The following is a 22,187-nucleotide window of genomic DNA, read 5'->3' as shown; positions in this document are numbered from 1 at the left end:
GATCCCTCAAAGCATGTCCTGGAGCTGCGCTCCTGATGTTCCGGTGATAAGTTATCAAGGTAAATGCTGACAATGCAGGTCTCGTCTCTTGTGGAAAGTAGAGGTTGAAGACTTTTGATTGTCTCTAAGTGATATAAAAAGGGGACTGGAGGGTTGGCCACCATCGCTAACACTGACATCACGACCATGGTTAGGTGGGGAAAGCTTTCGGGGGCAAGTGGGTTACTCCAGGTGTCCCTGAAGTGCAAGAATTTCTCAAGGAGTCGTAGGTGCTCTAGAAGTTTCTTCCAGAGTTTGGGTCCAGTCTGGGCCAGCCTTTTGAGTAGCCTGCACGCTGTCTCAGGGAATGCTGCATGAAGGCGACCACAGAAGAGAAATATTCCAGGCTGTTTGTGATTCTTGGAAAAGAGATACATCAAACATGGCAGCCTGAAATAGCTGTTTTCAATGGTTTTCGAGCAAAAAAAAGGGCTAAAAAAAGGGGGTTTGGGGTGGGACCCCCCATTTCAAACAAAAAAATAACAAAAAAAAGACATTCGAAATTTCTTTCTTCGGTAACATTTTTTCGACATTTTGGTATTCGAAATCATGTAATTTCGAAATATTCACTATAAACCGTTTTCAATCATAGTGAGGGGAAATGTGCTTTTCATTTTGGTGCTGGAGTTCTACTTAGGTCCTGGAATGCTACATAGTTACATGGTCACAAAGAATCCAAAACGTCAGGTTATAGCTTGAATGTATATCTTCAAAGCTCTGTGTGCCATTGGTACCTGTAATATTGGCTACCCCTCGGAAATCAAACAAATTAATGAGGGGGCAGAGATCCCAATGCTCCAAGGCCAGTGGAGGGGGGTTTGCGTGGTATGTGCCTGAACTCTGCAATACATTTTCTGCCGAGCTTCACTTGACTTCCCATAAATGACCAATCAGTGCTGTCCATATCTGTGGATTTCAGAGCTGTTTCCTTGGCTGGTGTGCAATAGTGAAGTGATGGACATGTCAAGGCAATCTTAAGGGGCAAACACTGAGATACACAGACATAGGAAGAGTTCTAGGGAGATAATCAGGCATTTCCTAGCGAATGGTGTACTTGAGTAGAGGATCTCGGGATTATACACCCCTGACCTCCAAGGATAGGGCAGATGGGACCGAGGAGTTAGAGTTCTGGAGCAAGGCCTGTGAATTCGTTAAACATCAAGCCCTGTACACAGAGGACAACAATTCCAAAAGTAGAAAGTCAGGAAGAAATAACATCTTCTAAAGTAACAGTCATTATACCTTTGATAGATGAAGGTCACATTTTTAAGCTTATTCAATTTTTTTAATGTTTGTATTCAATACAAGGGGACCTATGTCCCAGGTGCTTTGAATCCCTAACAGAGAACATATATGGCATCAGAAGTGGAACGACAAACATGGGCTGTTGCACAAGCTTAAGATTTGAAGGGGAGGAATCTCTGATGCAGACCAAGTGACTCAACAGGGCAGTCAGGATGGTCATATTGTGTGAAGCATACAGGAACATAGCTGCAGTGGGAGGACAGTTGCACATCCATCAGCCAATTAATTAAGAGCAGATCCGCCTTTGCATCCTGAACATGTACCCTCTGTCTGTAACCCCCTGCTTCTCCTCTCTCCATGTCAATTCCCATTGTGCCCTTGATAGTCTATACTTGCAAGTGCATCCATGCTATTGAGCCATGGTACTGTATCTCTTGTTGTACAGCACTCTATAACCCAGCATTGGCTCAGGTATGGAAGTGAGAGGGGGAGGCATGCAATTGAGACAAGGCAAAAGGTGATTTAGCAAGAATCATAGAATGCTCTAAGCCCTACGTTTATACTAAAACAACACTTCATGTTACATTATCACTGTTTATATTGAAAATATTTTGACCAAACAAATGGTTTTAATACCCACCAATTCGAAGCTCGAGGAAGTCCTTTTGGCAGTTGGGGTGCTGCTCCAGGCGCAGGTACACCAACGATATGTAGATGGAGGTGTTGCCTGTCTTTGGGTTTTGAATGGTCCACTCACAGTTGAGGTTGCTTGTGTAGTTGTTGACTCGGTTATAACCCGGGGAGGTGATGTTGCCGCCAGCAGGGTCCACTAGATCATTCCCACAGACTAAAACCACAAAGAGATTGTGTGAGATGCGTGTCACTGCTTAGATATCTGACATACATTCTGTGTACATCCTGAATTCAAGATTTTGCACCGCAAAATAGAAATCAGCGATAACAATCCTGGAATAAAGGCAAGTTTTGGATGTACTGCAGCAACTTTACCACACTTACTCCCATGAGTTGGAGAGGAGAGTAAAAAAAGCTACTCAGACATAGCTCATGGAGTTATCGATAACATTTCTATAGACTACACCGTGCTCTATGCCATTCATGAGAATGAAGACATTTTCAATTATTCGTATCCATATGTGCTGATTTGATCTCAAGGATATCCGCGCTTTGGGGGAGTTCTTGGTTTAGGTACAGCTGATGGGTAGCATTGCCTCAATATACAAGGATAATACAGAGCTGAGGCAAGATTATCTAACATCTGCCCCAGTTCTTAAAAGTGAGCAATTGTTTTGGTAATACATAATGGATCCAACAGGTTTTGTCACAACACGTATTATCTAAAAACGTTAGCAGTGGGGCAAAAACAAATCAGACTTGTTTGCTGGATATCATAAACTGAAATATGTTTACTACATTTCTTTTCATGTTACTCGTTAAAAAGAGTAAATAAAACAGCCTGTTTAATTTTGCCCTTGTGATTTCTTTTTTTTTTATTAGATAATACTAATTGGTGCTAAGCCTGTTTGCTCCATTCCAAATTATCTGAGCAGTAACACTGAGGCTTAATTAATTTGCTCCCCTTTTTGTGCTCAAGTGCAACACTTTGATAATCTGGCCACTGGCGAAGACTCCATCAGCCTGTTTTTTTTATTGGATTCAGGTCCAGCACACAGATTTTTGGACATTTGATAGGGTGACCAGGGGTCCGGGTTTTCCCGGTACAGTCCGGGGAAATCACCTGATGTCCCGGAGTCCTGGGAGTTTTTTTATTTTATAAACCCTGTCCGGGGTTTCGCCTACAGTCCTTTTTTTTGCCAGGACCCAATTTTGAAATCCCAAAATCGGGTGCCGCCACAACTCTTCCTGTGCGAATGGGGACATGAAATGCTTTTCACGCCCCCATTTCCTCCACCTTCTACTCTCCTCCAATGAGAGGAGTGTGTCTGTTAGCACACCACCTCCCCACACCCCGCCCCCGGCGACAGGCCAGCGACATAGAAGTAGGACTAGAGTTGTTTGTGTATTTACTTTCGTCCTACTTCAATTTCCATGGCCCGACCCGGGTTTAAAAAAAAATCTCGTCACCCTAACATTTGATATACAGATCCATCAGAAAAAAAGACAAGGTAAATACTACCAGTCAAATAAAAATGTCAACTGATTCCAATATTCCTCACCAGACACAGGATGACATTGGAATATTGCCTATAGCAGTGGATGTTCAACACCCCTCTGCCAGCCGCTGGATACAATTGAACCCAGCTGCAATTGATCCATCTAATTTTCCCTGCCAGAGAAATAATTAAATAATATTAGGGCAGTGGCGTCATCTCTGGTGTGGGAGCTCTGTGCTGAGTATGTGCTGTCGAGGGAAAAGTAACACCTTTTACTTCTTATCTATGCCACTGAACTGTAGTACTGTCAGTACTCTGATAGAGAATTTCCGAAATACCATAACCCTTTCAAATAGTTACAAATATAAATTACATATGTGTATAAAACCCCATGATGTGCACATTGAGGCTCGCTCTGATGTTTGGAACATCTGAGCCTAAGGAGTGGAGATCATTACTCACCAGCAGGCCACGGCCACTAAAGCCACAGAAGCGGAGGTCTGTTCTCACCAACAGGCCACAGAAGCCACAGTAATGGAGGTCTGCTCTCACCAGCAGGCCACAGCCACTGAAGCTGAAGGAGTGGAGATCTGTTCTCACCAGTAAGCCACTGGCACCACAGGCATGGGAGCAGAGGACTATTCTCACCAGCAGGCAGCCGCTCCTAAAGCTGCATGAGCGCAGGTTAGTCCTCATCACCAGGCCCGGCCACCACAGGCACGGGAGCAGAGGACTATTCTCACCAGCAGGCAGCCGCTCCTAAAGCTGCATGAGCGCAGGTTAGTCCTCATCACCAGGCCCGGCCACCACAGGCACGGGAGCAGAGGACTATTCTCACCAGCAGGCAGCCGCTCCGAAAGCTGCATGAGCGCAGGTTAGTTCTCATCACCAGGCCCGGCCACCACAGGCACGGGAGCAGAGGACTATTCTCACCAGCAGGCAGCCGCTCCTAAAGCTGCATGAGCGCAGGTTAGTTCTCATCAGCAGGCCCGACCACCACAGGCACGGGAGCGCAGGAACAGTCTCACCAGCAGGCAGCCGCTCCTAAAGCTGCATGAGCGCAGGTTAGTTCTCATCAGCAGGCCCCCCTGCCACCACAGGCACGGGAGCGCAGGAACAGTCTCACCAGCAGGCAGTCGCTCCTAAAGCTGCATGAGCGCAGGTTAGTTCTCATCAGCAGGCCCCCCTGCCACCACAGGCACGGGAGTGCAGGAACAGTCTCACCAGCAGGCAGCCGCTCCTAAAGCTGCATGAGCGCAGGTTAGTTCCCATCACCAGGCCCGGCCACCACAGGCACGGGAGCAGAGGACTATTCTCACCAGCAGGCAGCCGCTCCTAAAGCTGCATGAGCGCAGGTTAGTTCTCATCACCAGGCCCGGCCACCACAGGCACGGCAGCAGAGGACTATTCTCTCCAGCAGGCAGCCGCTCCTAAAGCTGCATGAGCGCAGGTTAGTCCTCATCACCAGGCCCGGCCACCACAGGCACGGGAGCAGAGGACTATTCTCACCAGCAGGCAGCCGCTCCTAAAGCTGCATGAGCGCAGGTTAGTCCTCATCACCAGGCCCGGCCACCACAGGCACGGGAGCAGAGGACTATTCTCACCAGCAGGCAGCCGCTCCGAAAGCTGCATGAGCGCAGGTTAGTTCTCATCACCAGGCCCGGCCACCACAGGCACGGGAGCAGAGGACTATTCTCACCAGCAGGCAGCCGCTCCTAAAGCTGCATGAGCGCAGGTTAGTTCTCATCACCAGGCCCGACCACCACAGGCACGGGAGCGCAGGAACAGTCTCACCAGCAGGCAGCCGCTCCTAAAGCTGCATGAGCGCAGGTTAGTTCTCATCAGCAGGCCCCCCTGCCACCACAGGCACGGGAGCGCAGGAAGCAGCCGCTCCTAAAGCTGCATGAGCGCAGGTTAGTTCTCATCAGCAGGCCCCCCTGCCACCACAGGCACGGGAGTGCAGGAACAGTCTCACCAGCAGGCAGCCGCTCCTAAAGCTGCATGAGCGCAGGTTAGTTCCCATCACCAGGCCCGGCCACCACAGGCACGGGAGCAGAGGACTATTCTCACCAGCAGGCAGCCGCTCCTAAAGCTGCATGAGCGCAGGTTAGTTCTCATCACCAGGCCCGGCCACCACAGGCACGGCAGCAGAGGACTATTCTCTCCAGCAGGCAGCCGCTCCTAAAGCTGCATGAGCACAGGTTAGTCCTCATCACCAGGCCCGGCCACCACAGGCACGGGAGCAGAGGACTATTCTCACCAGCAGGCAGCCGCTCCTAAAGCTGCATGAGCGCAGGTTAGTTCTCATCAGCAGGCCTGGCCACCACAGGCACGGGAGCGCAGGAACAGTCCCACCAACAGGTTGCCGCTCCTAAAGCTGCATGAGCGCAGGTTAGTTCTCATCAGCAGGCTCCCCTGCCACCACAGGCACGGGAGCGCAGGAACAGTCTCACCAGCAGGCAGCCGCTCCTAAAGCTGCATGAGCGCAGGTTAGTTCTCATCAGCAGGCCCCCCTGCCACCACAGGCACGGGAGCGCAGGAACAGTCTCACCAGCAGGCAGCCGCTCCTAAAGCTGCATGAGCGCAGGTTAGTTCTTATCAGCAGGCCGCCCTACCACCACAGGCACAGGAGCTCAGGAACAGTCTCATCAGCAGGCAGCCGCTCCTAAAGCTGCATGAGCGCAGGTTAGTTCTCATCACCAGGCCCGGCAACCACAGGCAGGGGAGCAGAGGACTATTCTCACCAGCAGGCAGCCGCTCCTAAAGCTGCATGAGCGCAGGTTAGTTCTCATCAGCAGGCCCCCCTGCCACCACAGGCACGGGAGCGCAGGAACAGTCTCACCAGCAGGCAGCCGCTCCTAAAGCTGCATGATCGCAGGTTAGTTCTCATCAGCAGGCCCCCCTGCCACCACAGGCACGGGAGCACAGGAACAGTCTCACCAGCAGGCAGTCGCTCCTAAAGCTGCATGAGCGCAGGTTAGTTCTCATCACCAGGCCCGGCCACCACAGGCACGGGAGCAGAGGACTATTCTCACCAGCAGGCAGCCGCTCCTAAAGCTGCATGAGCGCAGGTTAGTTCTCATCAGCAGGCCCCCCTGCCACCACAGGCACGGGAGCGCAGGAACAGTCTCACCAGCAGGCAGCCGCTCCTAAAGCTGCATGAGCGCAGGTTAGTTCTCATCAGCAGGCCCCCCTGCCACCACAGGCACGGGAGCGCAGGAACAGTCTCACCAGCAGGCAGCCACTCCTAAAGCTGCATGAGCGCAGGTTAGTTCTCATCAGCAGGCCTGGCCACCACAGGCACGGGAGCGCAGGAACAGTCCCACCAGCAGGCAGCCACTCCTAAAGCTGCATGAGCGCAGGTTAGTTCTCATCACCAGGCCCGGCCACCACAGGCACGGGAGCAGAGGACTATTCTCACCAGCAGGCAGCCGCTCCTAAAGCTGCATGAGCGCAGGTTAGTCCTCATCACCAGGCCCGGCCACTACAGGCACGGGAGCAGAGGACTATTCTCACCAGCAGGCAGCCGCTCCTAAAGCTGCATGAGCGCAGGTTAGTCCACATCACCAGGCCCGGCCACCACAGGCACGGAAGCAGAGGACTATTCTCACCAGCAGGCAGCCGCTCCTAAAGCTGCATGAGCGCAGGTTAGTCCTCATCACCAGGCCCGGCCACCACAGGCACGGGAGCAGAGGACTATTTTCACCAGCAGGCAGCCGCTCCTAAAGCTCCATGAGCGCAGGTTAGTTCTCATCAGCAGGCCCCCCTGCCACCACAGGCACGGGAGCGCAGGAACAGTCTCACCAGCAGGCCACCGTGCCACCAAAGCATATGTGGGAGGGTGAATTAATGACACCGTTGTGTTCATTAAGGTAGCTGTGGGACTCACACAATTAAACCGCAACTTTTCCTTGAAAACAATGGAAGTCGTATTTGTGAAATAACGTTTTCCAGATTTTGTGCAGAGGTGCACGTGCACCACATGTTTTCGAAGTGTTAGCAAGAACGGCCCTGCTGAGCAAATGAATACAACCAACAGCAAAGGAAGCTTTACAATGAAGTCTACTGCATTGTGTGTGTGTTCCTAATATGACACTTTTCACCTGCATTTCAAGGCGTACATTTCCTCATCACCCAGTTCTCCTTAGCAGCTGAGCGCTAAAGGCTACAGGATATCCTTTCCTTGTCCGATTCCGACCCTGAAGCCTCCCAGAAGAACCAAATAGTAACTGAGCTTAGACAGATTCACGCAGAGCTCCTTGATAAGCATGGGTCAATTGCAAGCGGCCTTTATTTAACAAGCTCAAGGCACACCATGTCAACCCAACATCTGGAGGCTCAAAATAGAACCCGCTGCGGCATCCAATGCACACAGGAAATCATCCGGGAACCTTGTTTGCAGACCCCGAGCTTCCCAGGCTGGTTTTGTACATGTATATGTATACTGTTCACGAAGGCAACGTGTGTGTGTTCACTGCCATGTTCCTGGAAAACTACATTTTGCTTTTAGACTTCTGCAATAATAAGTGTAGGAATGTTCGCGAGACCCGGCAATGCCGAGATCTCGCGAGATCTGAAAGCGAGAGGCGCAGAACGCCCCAGCAAGCGGCATACGCATTGAAGGGGCTTGAGAGCCACCGAGCATCAGCCACTAGCGCTCCTCCTGCACGGTGATTGAGTAACCCATTATAGCCCAAACGACTAGAACTAAGCCTAGAGACTTGGACACTACCTACAGAGTAGGCAACTGTACTGCTCTACTATCTTCATTTATGCTGCTTTGGTTACTTACCAATAAATTCAAGTTACAACCTAACTTGGGGTCTGTTATTATACAACAATACGCTTGGGTCAGAGCTGGCTGAAGGTCAGCAGGCACCCATTTCAAAGATATGCTTGGGGGCCCCCAGGGTAGTGTAGTAAGATAATGAGGTGCATAATTAAACACAATAGCTAACTCTAAGTGCAGCAAGGTGCACAGTTAAACACATTGGGTGCGCGGTGTACAGTTAAACACAAACTCTAAGCGCAACAAGGTGCACAGTTAAACACAATGGCTAATTCTAAGCGAAGCGAGGTGAACAATTAACCACGATGCCTAACTCTAAGCGCAGCAAGATGCACAGTTAAACACAATGGCCTAACTCTACCAACTACGTGGATGACACACAGGTCCTCAACCCTCTCACTGGCGACTACCTAGCAGATACCAAAACCCTCACCACCATCTACTCTACCATCCAATCTTGGATGGCAGAGAACTGGCTCTGCCTCAACAGTGAAAAAACGGAACTCCTCCTCATAGGATCACCCTCCACACTGGACAACCTTGGAGATCAGTACGCCTCCTTCACCATTGACAACATTCCCATAAAGGTCTCCGACCACGTGAAGACCCTCGGAGTCTACTTGGACTCCGACCTGTCCATGGACAGACAAGTCAATGCTATCGCCGCCTCCTCAGCCTACTACTCTAAAGTCCTCAACGCCGCTAGGCCCTTCCTGTCCCGCTTTAACTGCCTCATCATCGCTAGGGCTATTATTGGGTCAAGGATAGACTACTTGAATGCCCTTCTCGCTGGGACCTCCAACAAAAACATTGCCAAATTGCAGCTAGTCCAAAACAACGCTCTGAGGGCAGCCACAGGTATCGCCAGGAGCGACCATATCTCCAAAATCAGAAGGCAGGTACATTGGCTCCCAGTCAAAGAGAGAATTGTCTTCAAAACCCTCACCATCAGCCACAAATGCCTTCATGAACTTGCCCCTCCCTACCTTACACACAGAATTACCAAGCACACGGCCACAAGACCCTTAAGATCATGTTATGTCAACACAATCGTCACGCCCATAACACGCAAGGTGCGAGCTGGTGGCTCCAGCTTCCCCACCCTAGCAGCTACGCATTGGAACGCTCTGCCACCTCACCTAAGACTGATTGAGTCACACCTAGCCTTTCGGAAGGCTATCAAAACCAGGCTCTTTGTCTAAATGACCTCTCATCATTTTGAACCTGTACATGTCATCTCTGCCTGCCAATGTATGTGTAACTATAAGACTCTGATCACCTGTTTTGTAAATCACAAGTCCTTTCACCTTCTGTAACAGCGCCTCGATGCCTTTTTGGCTGCAAGTGCGCTTTACAAATGCAAATAAATAAATAAATAAGCGCAGAAAGGTGAACAGTTAAACACAATGGCTGACTCTAAGCGCAGCAAGGTGAACAGTTAAACACAATGGCTAACTCTAAGCGCAGCGAGGAGAACAGTTGAACACAATGGCTGACTCTAAGCGCAGCAAGGTGAAAAATTAAACACAATGGCTAACTCTAAGCGCAGCGAGGAGAACAGTTGAACACAATGGCTGACTCTAAGCGCAGCGAGGTGAACAGTTAAACACAATGGCTGACTCTAAGCGCAGCAAGGTGAACAGTTAAACACAATGGCTGACTCTAAGCGCAGTAAGGTGAACAGTTAAACACAATGGCTAACTCTAAGCGCAGCGAGGAGAACAGTTGAACACAATGGCTGACTCTAAGCGCAGTAAGGTGAACAGTTAAACACAATGGCTAACTCTAAGCGCAGCGAGGAGAACAGTTGAACACAATGGCTGACTCTAAGCGCAGCAAGGTGAAAAGTTGAACACAGTGCCTTTATCCCTAAGAAGAAGACTTGGATGGATAAGATGACAAATCTACTGGGCACACTTTCTTTGTATTCGCCTGCAGGGCAAACACTGCATGAGACAGTCACAGTCTGGAGTAGTGGTAGCCCACACAACCTAACACTCGTAGACAGCAGAAAGGCCAGGAAATCATGCAAGTGTCCGGAGTCAAGGGAACGTTCAAGTTGCAAATCTCCAGTTACGTGTCGTCCCAGCTGGGTTTTTTCTCAGCCTCTGAGACCAGAGTATAGGGGAAACACGTGTCAGCCCTTTTGTATCCTTGGCCCAGTCATCACCCTGTAGTTATGGTGAAGACAGAGCTAAAGTGTAGATGCCACACATTTACAGGAAAAGGGAAGCTGCTGCGGCGAGCGGCGAGCGGCGGTGCCGCCTCCACAATCAGGTAGGAACGATTTTCGGTCCCATACCGCCTACTACTTCTCGAGTAGAGAGCACCCACTCGGCATCAATGGAGATGCTACGAATTCCGCGAATGTTATTAGTTGTCTACTGACTGTTGTCCTGGTTACGTGGTTAATCATATACCTCCTGATGAATGTTCCATAATAATTGTAGGAACTGAAACATGTTGAGCTAATACTCTGTATTTCTCACCAGAGTTACTAATTGTTTGTCTTAACTAAACCTAACCAGTGTAGGGTATGGTACACTATTTGTTAAAATGTACCTACAGACATTGAATGTGTCTACAGTTTGATACATTGTAAATCAGCTAAATTTTAGCCTGTCACGTAACGCCTGTTTCTTTTTCTGTTACTCTGTTTATGAATTGTATGTATTGTGGACCACATTATTTAATCACTTTTTAGACTCTGAACCTATTAAATTTGATGTTTATCTCTTTTTAATAACGACTGGTCCTTGTGTGGTCTCCCAATTCTGGGAGTCCTGTAAATGTGTGGCATCTACACTTTAGCTCTGTCTTCACCATAACTACAGATCTTTGTCCCCCCGGACACAGACAGAGTATACGTTGCTAACTTATGACAGTCAACTGTATACCGGGCTTCCTCCATATTTAAGCCAGTCATCACCCTGCCATAATGGCACCAGTTCAGTGAAAAAGAAGGAAGGAGGTGCAAATGACTAGTCCTATGAGGCATACAACGATGCTCTAACGTGGTGAAAAGACAAAGAGGTCATAAGACCTCAGCTGCTGAGCTGGAGGACACCAGTGGTCAACACTGACGGTGATGCATTGACATGCCAATGTATTGAAATCCACTGACAAAGGCAAAGACATGCTAAAAAGTAGCCGCTGCTGGAAACTACAAGACTGAAGTCAGCGACAGCAAAGGCATCATGTTTCAGACGCACTGAAAAGTGCAGTTTGATGTATTATACATAATATTTTCTCAATGTTGCACATCATAGGGGAATGGCTCAATGGCCCCCTGAAGCTCGTGGTCCATTTCAACTGAAAAGGTTGGAAGGCCCCAATGCCACCCCTAGCTCGGATTACATTTCATAAACCTTGTGCGAAAGGGTAATATTTACACTCATGTGTGGGCAAAAGGACTGTTAAGTCATCATTAAGCATGAATATTTTGGTTCCTATAGCTGCTTGAATACCTGCATCTTCTTCTGACGTGTACGTAGCGCTGAAGCCTCCGCTTGAAACAGCCCCATCAGTTGCAAAGATGACCTTCATGGTGTTTCCCGAAGACTTCACCTGGGTGCCTGGGCTCACATAACCGCACATCCTTTGTAGGCTGGGAGAGTTGGGTCGCAGGCCATTGATCACCTGTTAATAAAAGCAAATGCATGACAGTTAAATGACCCATCATGGACAGGGTAAGTGGGACATTAACATCTCTGCCTCCAGCTGTATTGAGGATGAGGCAGAAGTAGGTAAATTGGAGAACAGTAACAACGAGCCTCTGAAAGAGTAATCTGAAACTGAGGCTCCAAGAAAACCCTTTATAAATGATTTAACTTATGCAGCCTTCCAATACCCTTCCAAAAAAGAGCTGGTTTAGCGAATGAAGTGACAGTGAGTCTCAAGCCCAGATAGGCACCACTCATGCCACTCCCGTCCTCCCCATATGCACATCCCACCATTTTACGCAAAAATACTACATCATAATCACAAAGGCACTTGACAAAATTGCACCCCTCAAATCATAAAGCCCCTAGAACTAGCACCACAAACCAACAGTAGCATCCTCTCCATCATGCAAGAAGCCAGATGCCTAGAAAGAGCTTGGCTAAAGAACCCAGGCCCCACAACCAGGACACCCCTCAGACACTGTCACAACAAAATCAAAACAGCCCTACGCAATGCCTAAGACGCTCAATACGTCCAAGATCACCAATCCACCACTGATCGTACACAGAAATGATTCAACATCGACACATCCCTCTCCAAACCACCATCCACACCCACATCCACTTCTGTACAAAACTCTCTTACACAACTCTCTCATGAACCACTCAAATTCCAAAATGCACAACATCAGGCAAGCCCTCCCTTCTGCTCTCCCAATCGCAACCCCCACGTCCAAACATATCCAGCCATACTTCGACAGAGTCATGGGACGCGTTATCGCTACCCAACTGCAACAACACATCACCAAACACAGCCTACTCTAAGCCTTCCAATCTGTATTTCGACCTGGGCAGAGCACCATGAATGCTACACTTCACATCCTCGATGACCTCCACAACATCACAGACAAAGGACACACAGTACTATTCGTTATCATCAACCTCTCTGCAGCCTTCAACACCATCAACCACAACATTCTACTCAAAATCCAAGACCAAAAGATGACATTCTCTGGCACCATCCTCGATTGGTTCACATCTTTCCTCACTGACAGAACACACTTTGTCTCCATGCCCTCTTATCGATCTGACCCCACCCCTGTCAAGTACACTGCCCCACACTCCACTCCTCATCAACCTATATGTTGAATCTTTTGGACAGACCCTTATCAAAAACAACATCCATTTCCAACAATATGCTGATTACAAGCAAGTATACTTTCAAATCTCATCACCTTCACAACTCCACACCCACCTCAAAAGCTGTCTCTCCATCATCACCAACTGGATGGCCACCCACTTCCTTAAAATCAACCTTTCCAAAACGGAAGACTTCCTCAGCTACCCACACAGGCACAAAACCGGCCTCATCCCCTGGACCCAAGAACTTGCCACAGACAACCCACCCATATCCCTCTCCACACCTGTCAAATCCCTTGCCTTCACCACCAGCCCCCACCTTTCCCCTTAGCTTCTCCATTGGACTCCACCTTTCCTTTATGCTTCACATAGCTGCTGTCACCAAAACATGCTATCCACAACTACACCGACTGCGTAAGATCAGGCACTTCCTTCCCCTGACTACTTCTGCGTGGCAGTCCAATCGCTGGTTCTCTCCTAGGTAGACTATGGCAAAGCTCTCTTCACTGGACTCTGTAACAGCCCCCGGCAATCCATAGAAAATGCAGCAGCCCTTCTCATCCTCGACCTACCCAAACATTCACACATCAACCCAGCTCTTGCCTAGCGCCACTGGCTCACTGTACTGCAGAGAATTGGCTGAAAAGCAGTCTGCACTGTATGTAAAGTCTTCCACTGTAAAACCCCACCTTACCTTTATGAAAAACTGAAACTCATCACCTACACAAACACCAGACACGCCAGCCAGCATCTTCTGCACATTCCACTCTGCACACAAAAAGAAACCTTTACCCAGTGGGCACCCACAGCATGGAACACCCTACTGCTTAACGTCTGCACTGCCCCCTCCATCACCACTTTCAGAAAGAGCATTGAAAAACAAACCTGTTTCCCCACACATACCCTTGACCTCCTACACTGCTACCACATGTCCATCCTAATCTTCCTATCCTAACCTGACAACATTTTGGACCTTCTCTTTGAAGTCCCACCTGCACAACCTTTGAACAATAAAAGGCTCTCTGAGACCCTCTGCGTAGGGTCAGCTCTGACCAGAAATTCAAATAAAATAAAAATAAATGAAATAGGCATCACACTACAAAGGGGGCAATGCAGAATCCTTTCTTGTTGGTGTCTGTGGAGGATGTAGGTATGGGTAAAGAAAACTGAATTATTTCTTTTTATTATACAGCCCCCTTAAGGCATGGTTTAGGAACACAATTCCTTGACTGCCTCCAGTTCTTAGTGCATGCCGCCTCTGGAGGGTCTAGCTAAACATTGCATCCCAAACAGTGCATTTGTTTACAGGGCACCAGTAAAGGTCCTTTAGAAATAGGCAACAGAGCAGCAAGAGATCATCTGAACATAGCCAGAATCTTTCCTTCACTCTTCCTTCCTTCACGCCAAGGATGTCTTGATGTTGCCATATAAGAATGACCAATGGTTGCAAACCCATAGCTTACCGAAGTGGGAACAAGGGGCAACCTTCATCAGTTTCGCTCTGTGGTGTAAAGGAGGTGGAAGCCAGACTGTTGATGACAACTGTAGCAGTGGGTTTACAGTACTGAATCAAGAGCAGATGTCAAATATATAGCTCGACTCAATGCGTTCAGAATATTTCTCTTCTAGGGAAACTGCACCTATTGAATCCTTCTCCTTGCATCCCAGGGCTATGCACAAACATCGGTTTCCACATGGGATATGCAGAGAACCTTCCTTTCAGATAGGTTGCTTGAATGCTGTTCCAGAATTGCCATTTTTACGTTTCATTCTTGGACCTTTGCTATAGTTATTCAGTCTGCGTTCAATAAGAAAATAACATCCCAGTCAGTTTGCTCTTTATGTGTGTCCTTGATCAGTATTAATGAAATGGACGTGCGGTCAAGCGTTGTGGGCGCAATTATCATAGAACCTGGATTCTACCAACATGTCAATTCCAGAATCACATTTGCAGGCACAATCCTATCCTGTTGGGACCTCTGTTAGGAGGTCACAGTCACCTGGTGCGTTTCCCAATTGCTTGAGTAGACCTACTCATTTCATTTATTTATTGACATGGGAAAGATTTTGAAAAAAGACCCCTTTTTCCTCTATTATCCACTGTGGGAGAGGGAATTGGCTTGTGGCACAACGTATGGATATGCCATGGCAAATAAGCCCCCAATCTTCTAGGATTGCCCGAGCACATTCGTGAGCCCCTCATGCATCCAACACTACCCCGTGTACTAACAGACAATTCTTTCAAACCTTCCTCAGATAAATATTCCAAAAATGACAACACATCACGTCATATACTCCTCACTCTCTCCATAACTATGGCCCACCCTTATCAGACTGACCGGCACCCATGTACCCCAAAGCATTCTTCCTCTGCTGCATCACCCCCTTAATTGTAGCATAATTTCTCCTACTGTCTCACCCTCTAATCCTTCCCTGATAATTCATCCAGTAGATATGGTCTAGATTCCACAGGCAGGCTCACAATACTCCACTGCTTGGACAAGCCTAGGTGCTCTGAAACGAATATGGTGGTCACTTGCTAAAGTAAACAATCATAGTAATATTACATAACTTAATATATGTCAAATAATGTACCACACAACGTCAGACATTTGAGGGTGAATCAAGGTGAGCACACTCAAAGGTGAAGGGATAAAAAGTGTAACAGCTTGGGAGTGGCAGTTAGGAATGGGGGATCCAATCAATCGGTGGGTCCTTAATTCCATGAGTGCACAGGTGGGACAGTACTGGCTAATGATCAAGGAAAATGAAAGCCACAGAGAGATCTAAAAGGATCAAAATTGTGAAAGCATCTGCATCAGCCGCCTTTCTGAGATCAGGAGACTGACCAGGATCGATTTGCTCCCCATTCCCATGTAGATGCCAGTTTGACTACCACCCATCTTTCATGATTTTTGATGGGTTTGCCAACAAGGAGATAGGATGGGTATTGCTCAGTTCAGTGGGGTCCATTGAGGATTTCTTTTAAATAGTAAACCTTCCATGGCATTCTTGTGGTACAAGGGGATTAGACTTAAAGCTAGAGAAGATTTGCCTGAGGACAAAAGGTCTGCCACGTTGGAATCAGAGTTAGGCTTTACAAATTTGGTAGGACGGGAGAAGGGGAGAGAACTCTGTGGTCTGCATTTGCACGCATGGGAAGTTATGTCTTTCTGAGATACCAGGATGAACGCAAATCTTTCGCAATACCAGTAGCGCTTGAGTGAAGAGAAATAGAAGAGGTTTACACTGGATCACAGATATAGGATTGGCCATAGCAGTGGCCTAAGTCAGATACCAAACATCCTGAACATCTATTTGTAAAAAAGTAGGTGCCTTGTCATTTATGCCAGAGTAGTATGCCTGCTTGACATTATGGATAGCATGTTTGTAATTCCGTAATAAAATATGACATACATTTTTTATTTATTTTGCCTCTTGGTATATATTGCCAATTCCTCAAACTTCACATCTGCAATATAACTTTCAAGGTTGATTAGGTTTGCTTTTTACTTCATAGCGTGCTCCCTTTTTCTTACCGCAACATAGTCATGGTCACAGTTCTGCTCATCTTGGATCCGCATGTCATTAACAGCGAAAGTGACTCTTCGCCCCACGGGTACAGTAATCCTCCATTCACATACACGGTTGTGGGGGTAAAGGTTGGGGTAGTTTGGAGAAGTGATTGTTCCTGTGTCTGCATTCAAATCACCACCACACTCTAGAGAGCAAACGTTAGACATAATTCAACAAAAGGTTAGAATGAATCAGTATGTTAATCAGTAGTACATCATTTGACAATAGTCTGTTTCAATCAATAACATTTAATTGTATCCATGCTTGCGTGGACACCACCGTACTACTGTACTATACCATCTTGAATCTATTGTTCATTCCATGCACTCAAGACTACATCCAGAAGACAAATATCAATACACAGATTTCCCTCTGATATGCAAGCATTATAATACAATATACAAACACACAACATAACACGCGGATCGTGTAAGTTAGTATCACAAGCAAACAAAGTCACAGGAGTGGAGGGGTCAGGTTCACTTCATGGTCTGTCTGAAATGTGTGGCTCTGACCAATCTTTCTCCTTTTTTGCCTTGATTTGGTCTCACCAATTATCCCTAAATTGACAAGATTGCTTTTAAAGTAATATTGATGTTCTTGACACATGACTTTCTTTCTTATTTGGGAGTTGCACTCATTTTACTTTTTTGAGTCAACGTCCCTTTAATATTCTCCATTGAACAGTTTCTAAGATGGTAATTTAATGTTCGCTGTTTGTCTTTCTCCACTATTTCCATTGCAGGGTTTTCCAGCACAAATTCCAGTAGGTGTGTTTCCTGTTCTGCTGTTTTCATGGGGCACAATTGGTCTCTGAAATTGACCAGGCGCCGTTATTTCCTGTCTGTAACGTCTGATTTCCCAACACGTTTTAAACTGGCACCATCGATAACTGTAGGCGTCATCCTCCAACGTTCGCTATTAGCACTTTCATGTATGAAACAATCCCCGTACCACTCTAAGGGGAGTTAAATAAAAATCATAACTCTTATGACGGTCCGTTGGAAATGTCTCGCCAATGAATATCCACGTATAGTGTTGTCCATGTATTCCAAAGGTGAGAATCTATAAGAGTTTGACTGCTAACATTGATTATTAAGCAAGATTTGACATATTAATTCATTTTCTGATGTTCTGTGGACGGTTCCATATTGACTGCTTTTTCCACTGCTGCTATTGTGATCAACAACTAAACTTGTCTAGAGTTTGTTAGGTGATTCTTTTGAACGTATTAAACACATATTACATTCTACATGGCAGAGACATGACAACCCACCCCATGAATTAATTTGATGCTGTGTTGGAGGTCATTAACCCCGTTTCACAAGCCTTAACAGGTTTCTAAGGAACTCTTCATGGGGCTTGTTATATCCTTGCCATTATGCCTTACGGAGGAGATGGATAGGTGAGGAAACAGGAACAACATCTATGTTTCTAGCATGTTCAAAAATAGAAAGGTTCCGTGGGTGATAAGTACACCTACATATTGTCTGACTTGAACGGTACTCTTTATTGGCTGGTGATCAGTGATTCATGGTGCTCTTGGTACAGCATTCATCTTTCAACCTTCTCCCAATAGCCACCTGCTACTCTTATTTAATGAAGAAACCATTTGCAGGTTAACACCCTTGATCTTGATATGGGGTTATAGTGTTCCCATTCAGCTTATATTTGCTTCTCGGCGTTGAGGTTGTGGGTAAGTTTGGACAGCTGGCCAGTCATTGATACGGCAAGACCATTGGTTATTGAGTACGTTCAAGGCTTTGGTACAGTCTCACTGACATTAGGCTACTCGGCTTCAGAACCACTTACATGGGCATTGTCATGGGTCCAGTTTGGACACTTCTCCCTCCCCGTTGTTGGGATGCATCCCCAACACCCCAAACGTGAGAGGAGATACCAATTAAGAAAATCCCTATAGCTTGGATTAGGAGCCTGTTAAAAAGCCAATGGCCACAGTTACAGGTGCACCCTTCCTGCTTTATGTGAGAAGCAGGGGCAAGGGATACATTTCTGAGAGTACTCCTTGCAGAAATGTGGGCAGCAAAATATACCAGAAACGCACATTGAGAGTGCAGCCCATGTGACATAATTCAGTAGGCAAATATTGTGCAATAGAGCATTAGATGTGACACATGTATAAGCAGAGAAAGATGCAAAGGGCACCACAAGCAGTGGAAAATTCTTTTTTTTAATGTCACAGGTAGTACCTAAAAAGCATGATACCAACCTATTTTACTGCGCATTGATTGCATTAGAATTTAGATTGCACATAAACAAATATAGGCCCCATAACATATGCAACTTCCTGGGACATTTATATGTTATTAGACCACAGAAGCACATGGATTCTTCCTCACAGAAATATACACTTAATTCATACCCACCCTAGCGGTGCAAGAACAAGGCCAGAGCCTTTTGAGGCAGAGGTGAAAAGCTGCACAAGGATTGCTCAGAAGCGCAGGGAGAGGCATGTTTCCAAGCTTCATGCGAGAGAAAATATAACAAGTAGTGTTCTTGTACAGTAACTTAAACTCAAAAGGTGAAGGCCCCAGTTTTGGTGAGAATAAGGTAGTGTGCTGAATAATGGACAAACACGGCAAGGAGCCACACTGTTCCCTGTCAGAAAAGGACCACTTAGATTGAAGCTACAAGTACTAAGCAACACGAGTACTTCATCAATAGAGGAAAACGATACCTGTTCAAATGCAGGGAATAGTGTATCATGGAAGGGTGGGGGAAATAAGTGGCCCTACTGTCCCATAAACAACTATATTCACAAAATCGAAATAATCCACACACACAGATCCACACAGAGATGCACATTCAGATTTGCACATGGTCCTAGTGTAGCACTCAAGAAATATGTCACAAGAGATCATGTAGTCCCACAATGGGAAAGGAAGGGAATGTTCCAAAAGGCGAAACATGTTTCTGAAGAGATGTCGCAATTTTAATTGTCATTTGTACAGTCAAAAGGCTGGGAATGATCAGAACGTGCCAACATTTGGGTTCCATGAGAAAGTGATGAGGTATTCGTTTTTTGGTGCCCCACTGTCTACACCTCACAAAATGACTGGTAAATGAAGGGGTAAGAAACCCACCATGGACCACTCGAGGTGGGTTGGCCAATGGGGAACTGTTTTGCTTGTTCCAAAATGTAAGAATTTACAACAACCAACAAAAATGGAGAAGCTGGATAACCTGATTTTTAGGTCAATGTCAAGAAGAGGTCATTAGACTGGTCATGAGGGGTAGGTTAGGCCAATAGGGCTAGGTACTGTATAGAATTCTGTAGGGGACAGCCACTACTGTCCAATCAGTGAATAGCAATTTACACGTATCTTGAAACACTTACTCCTATAAAAACCGCCCTTTAATGATGAGACATTGAATGATGCTTGTAATATTCCCGGCCGAGATGGCATGAAATAAACTTTGTTTTCCTTGTTACTCATGCGCTCTTATTGCTCCTTGGATTGATTTTTTGGCAATTCATGTTTTTTGGGCCTACCTTACACCGCCTTTGGAATGTATTCAGCATGGGAGGGTCCATGTGCTTACAGATGATATTACATGTATAAGGTACATGTATAAGGAAGGGATGGCATCAAAGTAAAACAGACACATATGATCACAGTTCAAGGGTGTTTATTAAACTGTAAAATGGGTGAGATACACGCCTAATCTAAACCCAAATCTAATATCGGAGCAAGCTACGACCATCAAATAATAATAATACAGTCCTGGTGGAGTCTAGTCAAATAAAAAAAACCATTGCCAATCCTTACCGCTATGCCACAAAATAGTGTGCGAAAATGTTCTCAAGAAAAGAAATAAGTGTTCACAAAATGATAAGCCAGGGTTTTATCACTGGGGTCTGCCTTCCCAACGTTTTTAGCATGGAACAAGGCAGGACTCTTGAGCACAGCACACTCCTGGGCTTCTCTGGCACGAGCTGACAGTTTCTTTTCCCTATATCAGGGCGTTCTGTACCCAAGTCTCTTCTCATGCAAAGTCTCTTGCTTCAGAGGACCTGATATGCCAAAAAACAACAAAACAAATGTTCCTTCAGCTAACCTTCACATCAGGCGATTACTCCTCACCCTAGGATCACCCTCAGCCGGGCTCTGATCCTTCTATCAGTGTCAGCCTTCCAAAGCTCTTGCCAATTCAAACAGACTTCCGAAGGGCAATCTCGTCTCGCTGGGTCACTCTTTTAGCCTATGGTAAGTGCAGGCTTCACAAAATCACAGTTCGTGCGGCGTTCCCCTCAGCCGGGTGCAAACGCTGTTTCACAATTCCCTCAGTCGGGTTCCCAATTTCACAATCATCAAAACTTCTGCAACATGTCAAGGACTTTCGATTGTGCAAGGGGTTTGACTTGACCCATGTATGACCAAATTGACACCTCACACCAGCCTTCCCTATGGCCTCTTGGTACTTGTAGTTACAATACTTTTGTAATGCCGCCATGTCTTTCTTCAGGAGAGGGGTGTAAAGACTGGAGGGGGGGTCTGTATTTCTGCTGTCTATATGGCAGAGGTGAGGCACAGAGGACCCCAGCCAAGATTCTCTATTATTGGTATTTTGGTCGAGCAATCAAGGCCTAGCTTCTCAGGAGGTGATGCAGGCTTGTTCCTAAGTACAATGTAGTCCCACAGCCCCCACAAAGGAATGTCCGCACACTGTATTAGTTAAAACACAGTCTTAATATAATTAATATTCAAGGTTATGTACAATATCACAATAACTCCCTTTGTGCTCGGTTATCTATAATGGCAAATATACAGTTCTACGAGGTACCACAATTACAATTAGATCTCTTTAAAGTGCATCAACTGTTCGGTTAAATGTCACACAAATCAGTTTGTAAAGGAAACCAACAATAGATATGAGAGGAAAGCAGTTGGTTAGAACAATTGGCAGAATACTGGCCCTGTTATCGAGACACAGTTCTGTGTGGAGATCCCCCCACCTGGGCAACCTGTAGAATAAAGATATATCACAAGCCCAGTCCAGATATTGTTCACACAAGACTTTCCAATAGTTCAACAACCCCAAAGTACCTGGCGTTGTAGTGTTCCTCGTCGGGAAACCGACGGCCCTTCTTGAGTGCCCTCCCTTTAAGGCAGGTGTCACCGGTGGTCGAACGTCTGACGGAGAACAGGGTGAACTACGGCGGTGAAGTGGCAGACATCGACGGTGGTGGACAACAGTGTCCGGGCGCTTCTCCTTGTGATTCCGCGGCAGTCCACGTCTCCGGTCGGCAGCCTGTCGTAGGTCTGCCTACCAGGGAGCTTTGGCAGAGATCAGCTGATGCACGATGGTCCCTCGTAGCTCGGGAAGAGGGCGCCAAACCAGGCCCTGTCTGGGTCAGTCCTTGGAGACACAGTAGCTTTCAGAATGATGAAGAAGGGCAACAGCAATTCTTCTCTTCCAGCAGGGCTTCAAGGTTAAGCTTCAGTTTCAACTCCAGTTTCTCTTCAGCTTCTGAACACGAATTCTAGCAGTGAGAGGCCCCAGATATACTAGTTGATCTCCCATTCATTCTGTTGGGTCACACTCAGGCAACCAATTGGTCAGAAGGGCATTCATGCAGGC

The 22,187-nt window shown here is 46.9% G+C and overlaps 1 protein-coding gene across 1 annotated transcript in view; it reads right to left on the bottom strand.

Moving 5' to 3' along the window:
- CUBN (cubilin) overlaps positions 1–22,187 on the bottom strand; it is a 1,794,835-nt gene that overhangs the window by 410,394 nt on the left and 1,362,254 nt on the right. Inside the window, exons 48-50 of the mRNA XM_069648353.1 lie at positions 16,547–16,728; positions 11,673–11,844; positions 1,925–2,131 (exon numbers count right to left, since the gene is read on the bottom strand). Coding sequence (XP_069504454.1) covers positions 1,925–2,131; positions 11,673–11,844; positions 16,547–16,728 — 561 coding nt within the window. The remainder of the gene's footprint in view (positions 1–1,924; positions 2,132–11,672; positions 11,845–16,546; positions 16,729–22,187) is intronic.

The sequence above is a fragment of the Ambystoma mexicanum genome, chromosome 2q (genome assembly GCF_040938575.1).
Source record: "Ambystoma mexicanum isolate Mex_15411 chromosome 2q, UKY_AmexF1_1, whole genome shotgun sequence".
NCBI lineage: Eukaryota > Metazoa > Chordata > Amphibia > Caudata > Ambystomatidae > Ambystoma > Ambystoma mexicanum.
The sequence above is the reverse complement of the archived record's forward strand: the minus strand, read 5'-3'. Positions and strand labels throughout refer to the sequence as shown.